Source organism: Pantherophis guttatus, chromosome 2, assembly GCF_059756535.1.
Source record: "Pantherophis guttatus breed Tessera chromosome 2, ASM5975653v1, whole genome shotgun sequence".
In the NCBI taxonomy this organism is placed as follows: domain Eukaryota; kingdom Metazoa; phylum Chordata; class Lepidosauria; order Squamata; family Colubridae; genus Pantherophis; species Pantherophis guttatus.
The window spans coordinates 193,356,697-193,371,156 of record NC_142064.1 but is presented as its reverse complement, the minus strand read 5'-3'; the positions used below and the strand labels follow the sequence as shown (position 1 = coordinate 193,371,156).

Sequence of the window (14,460 nt, the reverse complement as noted above, 5' to 3'; positions counted from 1 at the left end):
ACAGCAAAGGACCGGTCCACAGTGCCTCTGCCAGTGAAAATGGAGTTTGTGGCCCTCCTGAGCTTCATTTTCACTAGCAAGAGGGTTGCAGGAGGCCGTCAACAGCCAAAAATGGAGCTCGGGAGCCTGTTTTCGCTGGCACAGCGCTTGGGCCACCACAGGTACCCCTGACATGAGTGATGTTGAGCTGGACACACCCACCCTGGCCACGTCCCCCCGAGATCAAACACAACACTGATGCAGCCCTCAATGAAATTGAGTTTGACACTCCTTTATTAGATGCTCAATAAGGTATAAAGTTATAGCGCAGCTATAAATAACAAGTCATCTAAACTGCAAGAATCACATAAAAATCTTGAAGCACTTGCAGATTGATATTTCAACTCAATAACAGAATGCAACGAGCCCTATCAATCAGATTTGCAAATAGAATGCAAATGAGCCCTGCCAATCAGATTGTTTGCCAAGGCGGACATTCTTGCAAATGCATATTCCCTATTTCTTTTGTCATATGCAGAATAACAATAATGAGAATGAGAAGTAGTCTGTGCTCTCATTGGTGGAGAATCCCTGGCTCCCCAAGTCCCAGCTTCCCATGGGGCACTAGTTTTGAAAGGAAATACTCCTGACATATCAGCAATGATTACAGCACAGAGGATGAAGAAATGCCACTCAGCAAGCAGACTACTGCCAGAATGTTTTGTTTCTTTTTTCTTACTGAAGAGAAGATTGGCTGGCATCAAAGTGTTTCTCTTCTTAAGCATCCTAGTTTCTGCAGTGGTTAGGGACAGCTCACAATAATATTGTCTGAAATTGAGCCTGGAAGGGTTAGACAGAAGTTTCATTATCAGAATGTCTCCCCGACCTCTGTAGTCAAGAATCATTTATCCTGGGAGATTCTGAAAACAAGTTCCTCATTCTGAATGGCAAATAATTGCAAGTTAAGACCGATCCTTTCAATGAGTGCAAAATTGGCTATTTTAGAAAAGTTTGATTTAGAATAGAAGACCCAGTTCAAGTTCCTATTCAGCCATAAAACTCTTTTGGTGAATTTGGGCTCATCACCAATTCTCAGCCTAATTTATCTTAGAGAATTATTGTGTGGATAAAAAGGAGGCCTATGTATTTTAGACTCCTTGGATAAATTGTGGGAAAGAAAAGAAGAATTGTTTTCTCAGCAAAATCACTTCACTAGCAGCCATTGCAAAGCCTGTAAACTGCTATCCCTCCCTTTACATATAGACCACTGTACCATTGTGATAGGGAGAAAAGTGCCATGTAGCCGTCACAGTTGGGAAGATTAACCTGGCAGATGTGCATTTCATTGGTTTTACAATAAATATCTGTATTGAGGTGTATCACCATACTAATCCAAATACATACAGTGTTTTGGACCTAGATAGATGTTCTGATAAGCAAAATTGATATAAACTTAATGAATTCCCTGAGGAATAGATAGATAGATAGATAGATAGATAGATAGATAGATAGATGGATGGATGATAGGTCAATCATTGGCAATCTTCAGTCTCAAAAGACTATGGTATCGTGCTCTGATATGAGGTCCTAAAACAACATCTGGTGTGACTAAAAGGTCAATTCGAGAGCGGCAATCCCTTCCACACTGAGGGCAGATACATCCTGTCCCTTGCCCAGCCCCCAGATTTCGCTGGTTCTGGGACTGCCTCTTTGCCTCAGCCTGCCAAACAAGTATCTCTTCAAATTGGAGAAGGCCATGCTGCATCTTTAGCCTCCAGGCTGAACGATCAGAGGTCAAGGTTTCCTAGTCGTTAATGTCCATTCCCAAGACCTTTAGATCCCTCTTGCAAATATCCTTATATCGCAGCTGTGGTCTCCCTCTAAGGTGCTTTCCCTGCACTAATTCTCCATACAAGAGATCTTTCGGAATTCAACCATCAGCCATTCTCACGACATGCCCAAGCCAGCGTAGACGTTGCTGTTTCAATAGTGTATACATGCTAGAAATTCTAGCATGTTCCAAGACTGCGCGATTTGGAACTTTGTCATGCCAGGTAATGCCAAGAATACATCAGAAACAGCTTATATGAAAGGTGTTCAACTTTCTCTCCTGCCATGCATAAAGGGTCCAAGACTCACTGCAGTACAAGAGTGTGCTCAGGACGCAGGCTCTATAGACCTGGATCTTTGTATCCATCTTTGGATGGATAGATGGATTGATGGATAGATGGATAGATGGATAGATGGATTGATGGATAGATAGATGGATAGATAGATAGATAGATAGATAGATAGATAGATAGATAGGGACACAGGCAGGCAGACAGGCAGACAGACAGACTAAATGGTTGTTTTAGACATATAAATGTCTTCCTGGACCTTATCAAGAAATACCACAATGTATCTATGAAGAGAAAATCCACTAATAAGTCTTATTAGCAGGAGGCCAGTAGTGATAAGGAAAATGTATTAAGCAGCCAAATCAGTTTGAGATATTGGAGAGCTACAAAGCAAACTTGTCTCCTTTTGTTTTCACTCAGTTTGTTGCCCTATCCCTGAACCCTCATCTTGCATTATAAAGGAGAATGTATGTGAGCTATGCCTTTCTTGCTGTCCGGATATCTGAAAGAGAGAAGCAGCCAGGAAACCTCAGCAACAAAGGAGGAACTTCAGCAACAAAGGAGGAGAAACAGTGCCAAGGGGCTTCGCTGCTCAGAGTGGGTGGTCTGGGTTCAGACCTAGACAGATACTGGCACTAACTCAAGTAATTAGTGATCAATGTTATTTGTACACTGCTGCTTTTGCAATGACACAATATTGGAAAAATTAAACTTATCGCCACCACTGCCACCCTCCTTTTTTTTTTTTAATGTGGGAGAGGAATACTTCACAGAATGTCTGTATAGGGTATTCGCAGATGACCTACAAGAAATGTAAACATTAACTACTGCATTGAGGTCTATGCCAAAAAAAGCAGTACATTTTTTGGGAAGCAGGTTTGTTATTCATAAGATCAACAGCACAATAATTGTGAAACCGGACCAGCCCACTCACTCATCCCTCTTCCAAACCAATCCAGTGTAGTAGTGTTATAATCCAGGTTATACTTAAACTGCTTTCCAAATCCTTCCTATTCCCTGACCATCATGTTGTTTTCTTGTTTTATTGAAATCTGGCATGTTTCTAACTGGGCTCAAGGTTTTGTGCAAAGAGTCAGAGTACTCACTTCGAGCATGGTGTCTATGCCTTATTTGTTGATTTGAAGAGACTTGCTGTACTAGGACATAATCCACATTCAAATAGACTGAGCTATTCAGCACAGCTCTCCGCTCTCATTCCCTTATTCCTCAGGATGCACCTTTGCTACTTAATCAGTAAGTACTGAATTGCTCTATGACTCCGCTTCTTAATTCACTATTTAAGATCTTTCCCTTGCTGATTTGGAAATGGAACAAAGCTGCCTAGTTGCCATTCCCAAGCTGCATCAAGATCCAATAGTAAAGAAGGGGCCAGCTTGACAGTTGTATTGAACGATGTGCGGCTTGTTTCTTGGCTGTGCCCAAGCAAAAGTAGGAAACGTAGCAAAAATGTTCCCACAAGGCCTATTGTTGACTCCTAGCACGCGCTACCAGCAGTGACAGTAAAGCCATCCATTTGGCAGAACTGGAAAGCACATATTCCTTCAGACCTCACTTCCAGACAAATTCACGGACAGCACAGCAAATTGTAAATACACAAATGTGATTAGTTCTTTGGCACAGTTATTACAGGAAAGGGGAGCATTCAACCAAACACTGTACTTTGGCACTTTTGTCTTTAAAATCCTCCAAGCATACAGAACCCGAATCCTATTCATGGGAACCTAGTAATTGTTACATATTGCATCAATGTGCACCACGAAGTGTACGAGGCCATGAATGAAGAAAATAAACTGCCTGTTACAATCTCAGGACTTATTCCCACATTAATAAAAGTTTCCTTCTAATCGGCTGTGCCATCCAAATGCACCAAAGCAATTCTTCAGTTGCTATACATCCAAATAAACTGCTGGTGATAGGGTACTAAATCAAGAATCTGAACTCTGATGGAACATAAAAATCCCAGTTTCAATATAACATCAATTTAATCCCCTTGTCTTAAGGGCAATAAAGGTTTATTAATTTGCTAGAATGTATGCAAGATCACTCTGGATTTATCTATAGTCTGCATTGCCAGTATTTTTTTTTATAATCCTAAATTTTTGCTTTAGTATCAGATTCCCCCAATCCGCCTAAAAGTATTAATGTGCACAATCACATACTACATGTGAGCTTTATGAATGTGCTCTGTAATTAAACCAGGACAGAATTTTTATGGGTTGTGTTAATCACACAAAATATACCCTACCAGAGAAAATATCTCAATTCTCCCTCATGCTAAGTGATTTTTTTTACATGTGTAAGAATTACATTAATTATATGCATACATACACTAACCTTTACTGTGTCCAAAGGATGTCCCACAATAACACCTGCAGCTCCTGAAATTTAAAATAACAATTAAATAGTTTCATGGAAAAGAAAACAACAAAAGAACATTTTTCTATTCACTCCCAGCATTTGTGTCACCATAATAATCACAATTCTTCCTTGTTCAGCTCCCACTGTCAGAATTATGTGACCAATGAAACAATGAGAACCATAGTTGGCCGGTAGAGAAGCACATAGGAGCTACTGCAAGTCAGCCCCCAAGCAGTATTTATTATTTATTAATTATTAATTCAATTTGTATGCCGCCTCTGTCCGAAGACTCAGGGCGGCTCACAATGCATTTAAAATCATTATAGTAGTTTCCACCTAAGTTCTAAGAAATATGAAAGAAGGAAAAGTTGTTATTGTGGGGGGACAGGTGGCTCTTAAGACCTGTTCTTAGGAAACGTGTGAGTTTGTTTCTTTTTATGTTGTCTCTATGATTCTGCTTACCAGAAATATATTTTATATATCTATATTCCAGAGAGTTCAACAATACAGTGTCTGTAACCAGATTCAGAAACTTTGCCACAAAGCATTACTTTAAGAAGAAATTGCAACTCTGCTACTCAAAATGATTTGAAAATTAAACAAAATTAGATGCTGACTTCAGCTACCCAACTTTGGAACAAGGAGGAAGATTATTTTCATTGATTCTTTCTTCCACTTGCAACATTCTCTGCCACTTCCAGTGCTCATTTGGAGAGTCACTCCTACGTTCAGGGACAAATGGCCAATTTCAATTCACTGCAGGAAGGTTCCCTAAATAAAATTTCCATTGTTTAATTTAACTCATTGTTCTTTAAATTTTCTTTTCTTGGATTCATGATTCAGGTAATTTTCTGGATAATGTTTAATCTTTTAGTAAGCTTTAGAAATGACTACCCATAATTTTAATTAAAAAATCTAACTGGTTTATTTAGCTTTTCCTAATCTGATCCATAACAATGTATTACTTTTTCGTATGGGAACATAGTATGTTTATTGTATAAAGGATAACCCTCAAGGTAGACACATTTCTATCATAAGGTGTATTCTGTAAAGGAGAGGTTTATTTCTGGCTATATGAATAAATGACATTTTCTGTTAATGACTGATCAGTGTAACTGTTGCCATCTATACTGGAAAGGTGATAGGTCATTTACATTTTCCAAAGCATTCATTCCACAGCATTTTACCGCTTGACAGTATTAAGAAATGTGACCTGTCTAGATTGACAGATTGTTTGGTTACAGATGTTTCATTAGTCAACTAGGTAAGATCATCAGTGCTTGTGAATATGGGACTTGCTTCCTATTTATATACAGTAAGTTGCCTAGCCAGCATTGGTGATGGTGTAGTTTTCTCTGTCGTGGTTCATTGATTAGAATATTGTATTTTCCTTGATTGTTTGTCTGGATAATCTGTGCTTGGTGGCTGATTTGTCTGAATGATGTGCTTCCAGGATTTCCCTAGCAACAATCTAGAATACCAGAAAAAGGAAACAGGCCAGCTATACAACATCTTCCAACAAAATGGGCAGCACACAACTTTATCAGAAAGTTCCTGACCACTCTACCCTGGCAGTTAAGAAGCAAAAAAGAAAATTGTCTTCTAAAACTGAAGCACAACTAACTATAGCACAACTAACACGAGCTATGAAAAAGGTAACACTGCCACACGTTAATCCAACTACAATCCTATAAAACATATTAAGTAAGTCAGAAGATCTAGTAGCCCAAGAAATAAAAACAGGAGTCATGTACCACATACAATATAAGGACTTTAACAACCACTGCATAGGACAGACAGGCAGAAGACTAGCAGAGCACATCAATGCACATCAACTAGCAATCAAAAGACACAATGAAAACTGCTTAATCTCACAACACATGGATAGACCCAACCATAATTTCAGCTGGGAAACTGTGAGTATCCTAAACAAAGTTAACTGCAAAAATGCTAGAGAATACCTGGAAGCTTGACATTCAGACAAATCAACGATCAATAAACATAGAGAAAATCCACACTTACACACCATTCAAAACAGACAATAAACAGCTAAGAAGGAAACAGACCACAATAGATTCTCTCCAACAACTAACACCCAGATAAGCAGAGACTAACAACAGACTGGTTATTATGCCTGTATCTACTGTATATGTATTTTAACACTGTGTGGGATCTCCAAACTTGGCAACTTTAAGACTGGCTGAGGAATTCTGGGAATTGAAGTCCACAAGTCTTAAAGTCACCAGGTTTGGAGACTCTTGGTCTAATGGAAAGGCATGGTAATCTGCTGTCTGGGCTGATTGCCCTGCAAGAATGTTGACAAAGTATCTTAGAGTAGACAATATTGTCTTAAAGCAGCTTAAAGTTAAACCAGCATGAATACAGATCAGGAGCAGTTGAGACTGCTGTGTATAATATAGTTTGAATTTGAAAATGCAAAGATTATTTTCTTCTTCCTCCCAAAAGCAAAAAAGCCTTTCAATCCCTACTTTCCATACTTATGGGTGAACATGGGGAATCTGCTTAATGAATAGAAAAATAGTATTTTTTCATTGCTAAGATTATTACACTCCAGATTTCTGTCCCAATTATCTTCTATACTCACTGCAGTCAAACCTAAGTATATTCTGAATATTTCTGCTAGAAACTCTACACAAATTGCAACCAAAGGCAACTGGCAATTTTTTAAAAATTGTGTTACCAGGACTGTTAAATAATGAGGTATAATGTTTGCTATCGTGAAGCCACAAGCCATTTGCATTGGTTATTTAAATTGCACTGACAAGCTCTTAATGTCAGACTTTATAAAGAGCATAAATTACTATTACCAATAAAATTACTGGTAAATTATTATTACCAGTATTAGTTTAAAAAGCAAAGGATAACCAGTGACACCAAGCATGTTCAACAAGATACAATAATTCCCAGGTGAAAAGATTAAGGGAGAATCAAATGAACATGACCATATATTTTTATATATAAACTTTATTCAAGCACATGTGTTAATAACTGTCTCTCCCTCCAGAGTTATTTTATTAAGGGAGAAAGTTCATCAAGTAATGGAAACTATGCAGAGACTTATTTATCATGTCACCATGTACAACTCTACTTTTTACATATACACCATTGAAACTCGACGTCCCGTTTGACGTTACGATGAGATTGGATGCTAGGAGCAAGGCTCCACGAAATCACGCCCAATCCTCCTTGTTGGAGGGGCCCCCAAGGGGCTAAAGTCACCCTGTATGGGTGACGAAGAAAGGAGGGGCACCCTGCATCTATGGGCCAGCAAAAGATGTTGCATCGGGCGGAGATGAGTGGATTTCAAAAAGAAATGGTGTTGATGCTTCAAAGTACTTATGGTATCTTGATAAATAACCACAGGGAGATAAAAGACTTAATGCATGACATTGTGGGGAAATCAGAAAACGTTCAACAAGGGACAATGAATAAAGATCATAAAACACAGGAAGTAGAGGAGATAATAGAAAGACCAGAGGAAGACCAGAGGAAAAGACAGAACAGATAAATCGCATTGTAACTCATTGTAAGCCGCCCTGAGTCTCCGGAGAAGGGCAGCATACAAATCAATTTTTTTTAAAAAAATCAACCAATAAAACAGGAATAGAAGAAGGAGAAGATAATAAAGATTTATGAATCAAATAAGGGACAATATATATTAAGAGATCAAAAAATGGGGTTAGATAAAAAGAAAGATGGTTTTGAAGAGAACATAGGGGCTTGGGCAGAACTTCCAGAGCTACAGCAACAAGAGATAGTAGAGATGGAGAAATATTTGGGCTAAATAGGAAAGATGTAGACAGAGACAAAGACCCAAGGGAGGAGTTTGGGAGGCAAGTCAAAAAAGGAATAAGAATTGAAATACTAAAGCAGGCAAGAGATGATAGTTAGAAAAGGGAATGCTGTTTACTATAAGATTGACTTTATTGAGAGCTAGAATAGAGGTAGAAACAAAAACAATACTATACATATTTTTATATAATATACTAAAAGTAATAGCTAGATTAAAGATTAGATGTTGAAAAATGGTATCACTATGTATGTTTAAATATTGTGATTGTTATTAGAATGGCACACAAAAACACTGAACAACTAAACAATGAAGGAACACACTCTAATACAAATATGTATAATAATACCACAATTACATAAGTATGATTAATGTAACAAATATTAATATTACTATATACTTTAATATTTAGATAGATTAGATAGATAGATAGATAGATAGATAGATAGATAGATAGATAGATAGATAGATAGATAGATACTCAATATATAACTCAATATACTCCATGGAAGATCCCAATGTATAATTCTGAGTTGAAGAGAAGAAATATGCAGACATTCAGAAACATAGTAGATAGTCAGGACTAAAATTAGGATAGTTAACTTCCTAGAAAATAGAAGCTCAGGAAAAAAAATGGAATCACTTGACTAGACCATAATATTAAAACCAAGGCTAAATAACAGAAAAGCAGATATTATAAAAGGCTGCTATATCTCAGCAAGGTGTATAGATAGTAATAGATAATTTTAACTTAACATTAGAGGTAGTCCTTGTTTAGTGACCAGCAACTCAGTTCTTAACCAAAGCAGTCGCTAAATGAAACTGCAACTGTGTTTATGATCTTACTTTAGCTTTCCTTTGCTTTACCAATCTGTAAAGGTCATAAATTCAAGGACTGGTCATAAAGTTACCCATGCCTCCTATTTCTAATTTACTGGGAATTTACTGTACTGTACTGTACTGGCATTATGACCATTCCAGTGAAATAATGGGATTTTCCATCCCATGGATGCTGCTCCATTTGAGCACTCTGCAAACTACCTTTAATTGTTCCATATGTGTATGGATCTAATTACCCAAAAATCTCCCCTGAATCACTGATAACAGAAAAGGATGTGTATAACTGAAAAAAATAGAAGTGATTTCCAAATTACAATTTAGGAGTGTGTCATATTTCTCAACCCGCACCACCGTGGAATATTAAATGCTTTATTGAATATGAAATTGAAGACATCAATATAAAGTGGAGGAGTAGAACTTCACATTCCCCATGGAATCTAGTGTTGCAAATAGTCTAATTTGTTTGGAAAAGTTCATATATTGAAACTAAACTAAAAGTATAAAGGAAAGGTATTAAAAATTGACTATAAACAAGTTTAACTTGTCAGAATCACCCGGGATACATCTTACCATGCATCATGGTGAAACATCTTTACAAGATGGATTTCCAAACTGAAAATGCCTTAATCATGGCATGCTATCTTGTAGTATTATTTTTTGAATTAACTGTCCTATTAATACTTTGAGTATATTATATGTTAAGATCAAAAAGTTATAAACCCAAGATGCAGAGTCTATTCTAGAAAGAAGAGGCAGTAAAAGAGCAAAATTTGAAAGGGGTAAGGATGGATTGTAGTGGAAATGCCAGAATACTTGTGCATGTTGAAAAGCACATGAATGATGTCGAACCATTGCATCTGCCATATTTAGATCTTTAGGCAGATGCAGTCTTCTTCACTAAAGCCTTTTGTGACCTTCAGACCTGCTGTATGATTTATAAATAAACAACTTATCTTTTTCATTTATGTAATAATCATGATATAACTTGGGAATTTAGGAACTATCACCTCCTATACAGTATTTGCCGCTTACTACTTGCATTTATAACCTTAACTCTGAAGGAATGTACTACATAATAGATGAGTATATGGCTGGGAGATCATATAATGAGTATATAAATGCCTTGTAATTCTTCCTTCAACACAGACCTGAACTACAGAAGATGAACTGCGATTGCCAAGTGATCACTCTGTTGTCATTCTCCAGGAGTTATGGAGTTTAGAGTATTTGAATCCATAAGAGCATTAGATTGTCAATAAGTTGGGGACCGGTAGTGAAATAGATAGACAATGTTGGTATTTTTCCACATTTTCTTATCTTGATCTCTAGTCAAACCAACAGTTAATGAAAGGAGTGGCTGTACGGAGGTTTCTGACTGGCCAATATTAGACCAGCTGTCTAAACATCAGGATCTGACTTCACAACACAATTAATTAGGAGATCTCTATTGAATCTTTATTAGAGGCACGAATAAAATGGGGAAGGAACCTGAGTAATTTTCCATTAAACTTAACCCTGCTTGTGTTTTCCTCTCCTGAACCAACTGTGATTTATGGATCTAGTACCTTTGAAAGATCACAGGACTGAATGTTCATAACAAGCAATTACTGCTTAATTCAGATGTTTTCTTCAGTAATTGGGTAAATTATACTCACGGAACCATACAAATGGCTGAGAAATACACTGAACTCTATGTGTGCAAACTGTTAAATTCAGAATTCTTCAACATTCAACTAAATCTGTGCCCCCTTTTAATGCTTCTTTGTTGTATTTTCACATTATTCCCACATGAATTACTTACCTCCTACCCATCCAGCTATAAAATCATCCAACTGAAAGCTGCCCGTTTTACCATATCTTAAGCAGTCCTGTTCATTTTTAGTCTTGGGTGATGTGGTTACATTCATCTCCTTCAGCACCAGGCAAGTAACAGAAGAGAGTCTCAATGTCCCTCTTTTAAACCTGTTTTTTTTTATCCTATTAGGACTGCAGAGCAGTGGTTCCTTTGACAACTTTCAACAGGCTCAGAACTCAAACAACTCGATTCCAGTCTCTGTCTCTCTTCCCTGCAAAAGTGCCTTCAAAGCACAAAGTGACCTCATAGTCACAAAGCTTAAAGGGACAGTACAATAAGAACCACAGGTTCCAGAAGTCACTCTAGGATGTTACTAATTAAAGGCAAATAGCTAATCTATGGTCAACATAGAAAATAATGAACTCTTTATGTCTTGTATATTTGGTTTTGTAACCAAACCAAACCAAACTAAAATTGTATATGTGGAAACTAAATTGTTCCGAGTGAAAACATCCAAGTGACTACGGTATTTCGGAAGAATGGCAATGAAAAAATATTATAACCTAAAAGTTTTATGATACTCCTCCCTGGAGGATGAATTTACAATGGATGAAATAGAACTGCATTCGTCCAGTGATGGAACAGCATCTGGTATTGGAAAAGAGTGAGCCTGCATTCTTTAAAACTGTTCTGTTGAATTGAGGATCTTTTAAAGCAGATTTTGAGAATCATCAAGAAGCTGAAAAGATAGGAGGAAAAAAAGATGAAAAGAAGATTTCTTGGGTAATGGAAGATGTAGGCAAAAACATTGAGAAGATGTGCTATTTTGATAGTATTTTCATAGGAATTGAAGGAAAAAAAGCCGTATCAAGACAAATTGGGTTAAATAATAATGGATTCATTTGTTTTCTTAGCTCTCCATGGTACTCTCAGGAGTTTTCTCTAATATCAAAGTTCAAATGTTTCTCTAATGCCAAAGTTCAAAAACAGGAATAATCTTTCTGACCTGCTTCCATAGACTGCCACAGGGAAAACGATGTTGGTGTCATTCTGATTTTTGTAGGTATAGCCACATTTTTGGCAACTGAATAACTTTTCCCAGAATTTCATTGGTGCTGAATCAAATGCTTGTCTATGTCCTATTTCTTGATCGTTGGTTCCTTTACCATTGATAGCTGTCAAAGGCAGAAGATACCCACTACTTCAGTATTTTCATTGTCAAAAGTTATATCTAGATTACCATCATATATGACATACTTCATTATAAAACTGGGGTCTGAACTTTGCTCTATCCTCCCCTTTCACCAAGTTTACAGTCTTACGGGTTGTAAACTTGTAAACTCAAGATTTGTGTTTCCTTGCTGTTGGTGCTGCTGATTTTTATACATATAAACTGGTTACAGGATTATTTGGTCTGAAGAGTTGAATCAAATCCTTTAATGAAAATCAAAGTGAAAAAGTTAATTATGCTTTAAGTCCCGTTATATTTTGTGCAGCTGAGTTTAATGACATTTGCATCAGCTCACTCACTTTAATGCAACATATTCTTCTCCATGCTCCTGAGTTGGAGTCCTGCTGTAAAGGAAGTTGATTTTAAACTGATAGGCAAATATAGTATATACGTATCAGAAGGTATATGTATATTAATGCCATTGAGCTTTTTAATTATTATCCCCATATTTTAATTTTTATAAATGTATAGAATTTATAATACTTTTAAATTACTAGAGTTCTATGTGAGATTTTGCGTGAAAGCCCATTAATACCGATAGTCCTCAAGTTAAGACCATTTGTTTAAGCAACCATTCAAAGGAATCACCATTTATTTAGACTGCTGAAAAAAGTGACTTATGAGTGCTCCTCGCATGTATGATCATTGCAGCATCTTTACAGTCATGTGATCACAATCCAGACCCCCTGTCAATCAGCTTGAATTTACAACAATCCTGCAGTCACACAATCTTCATTTCTGACTGTTTTAGCTGGTTTCTGACAAGCAGAGTCTATAGGGAAGCTGGCAAGGAAGGTCATAAGTCACATAATGTCTCACTTAACGACCTTAGCTATCTGCTTAACACAGCAGAAACAGTGACAAAATTGGGTATATTCATGTAATATCACACCTATATTCATGTAATATCACATCTAATGACCGAACCACTTACTATTTCCAATCTCAATTGTGGTTGAGGTTGAGTCAAGGAGTACCTGTAGCTTCTTTGTCTGTTTCCATAATAATGTAACATGACATTTTCAGACGTTTTAGCTGTATTGGTTATATGTTTATGAGCCATGATGGCGCAGTGGTTAGAGTGCAGTACTGCAGGCTACTTCTGCTGACTGCCAGCTGACTCAGTTTGGCAGTTCAAATCTCACCAGGCTCAAGGTTGACTCAGCCTTCCATCCTTCTGAGGTCAGTAAAATGAGGATTGTTGGGGGAAATATGCTGACTCTGTAAACTGTTTAGAGAGGGCTGTAAAGCACTGTAAATAAGGCTAAGTGTTATTGGTATGTTTAATAATTTTTCCAGCTCCTCAATATGTGCACTGTAGCCAGGCTGAGATGAAACAGCATTAAATTGTTTTGTGACACATAAAAGCTTGTACATCACTACACATGCCTAGTCTCTGGACCTCAGCTGTTCCTTTTCTTCTGTTTTACCCTAAGCCATTACTTTAAATACTAACACTTCTAGAATTGCTCAGATAGGCATTCACATTATATAGCTTCATGGAGAAGAGAACTTTCCTTTTTATTCCAGTATTCAGCTCCCTCCTTTTGTTCCAAGATGTGACCGAGACTTATAATTGTAAAATTTGTATGCAAATGTCATTTATGCATGTTCTACACTCCTGTTTCTCAGTCACAATTACTTCGAATAGATTCAAATGCGGGCCCATTGTTCATCTCCAGAGGGTTATCCTGCATGATTAATTTGATTTGGGATCATGTTACTAACAGCACTACAATTGTCAGATTTGTTCCTGGGTATCTTCCACTATTGTTACTATTTCTGCTAATTTTTCTTTCACATCAGAATTGATCCTTAATACAGAAAGGGACGTGGTGGCTCAGTGGTTAAGATGCTGAGCTTGTCGATCGAAAGATCAGCAGTTCAGTGGTTTGAATCCCTAGTGTCGCGTAATGAGGTGAGCTCCCATTACTTTTCCCAGCTTCTGTCAACCTAGCAGTTCGAAAGCACATAAGAAATGCAAGTAGAAAAATAGAGACCACCTTTGGTGGGAAGGTAACAGCGTTCCATGCACCTTTGGCATTTAGTCAGGCCGGCCACATGACCACAGAGACATCTTCGGACAGTGCTGGCTCTTCGGCTTTGAAACGGAGATGAGCACCACCCCCTAGAGTCAGAACAACTAGCACACATGTGTGAGAGGAACCTTTACCTTTACCTTTACAGAAAGAGAATATGAAATAAATGAATAGCACAGAAAGTAAATAGATAGAAATATTTGAAGACAGATTCCTAAAGATCTAAACCACTGGGTGTTCTGTGAGTAATAACTCTTGTCTGAATG

General features: G+C 37.4%; 1 protein-coding gene and 1 long non-coding RNA gene across 4 annotated transcripts in view; one reads left to right on the top strand and one right to left on the bottom strand.

Moving 5' to 3' along the window:
• SLC25A48 (solute carrier family 25 member 48) overlaps positions 1 to 11,184 on the bottom strand; it is a 33,590-nt gene extending 22,406 nt beyond the window's left edge. For all 3 annotated transcript variants that reach the window (XM_034403675.3, XM_087887463.1, XM_034403667.3), the window contains exons 1-2: positions 10,931 to 11,184; positions 4,455 to 4,498 (exon numbers count right to left, since the gene is read on the bottom strand). In XM_034403675.3, coding sequence (XP_034259566.1) covers positions 4,455 to 4,498; positions 10,931 to 11,036 — 150 coding nt within the window. In that variant the 5' untranslated portion in view covers positions 11,037 to 11,184. The remainder of the gene's footprint in view (positions 1 to 4,454; positions 4,499 to 10,930) is intronic.
• Positions 1 to 13,537, top strand: part of LOC117655862 (uncharacterized) — a 46,359-nt gene extending 32,822 nt beyond the window's left edge. The window contains exon 2 of the long non-coding RNA XR_015732574.1: positions 11,114 to 13,537. This is a non-coding gene — a long non-coding RNA (uncharacterized LOC117655862). The remainder of the gene's footprint in view (positions 1 to 11,113) is intronic.
• The last annotated feature ends 923 nt before the right edge of the window (positions 13,538 to 14,460 follow it).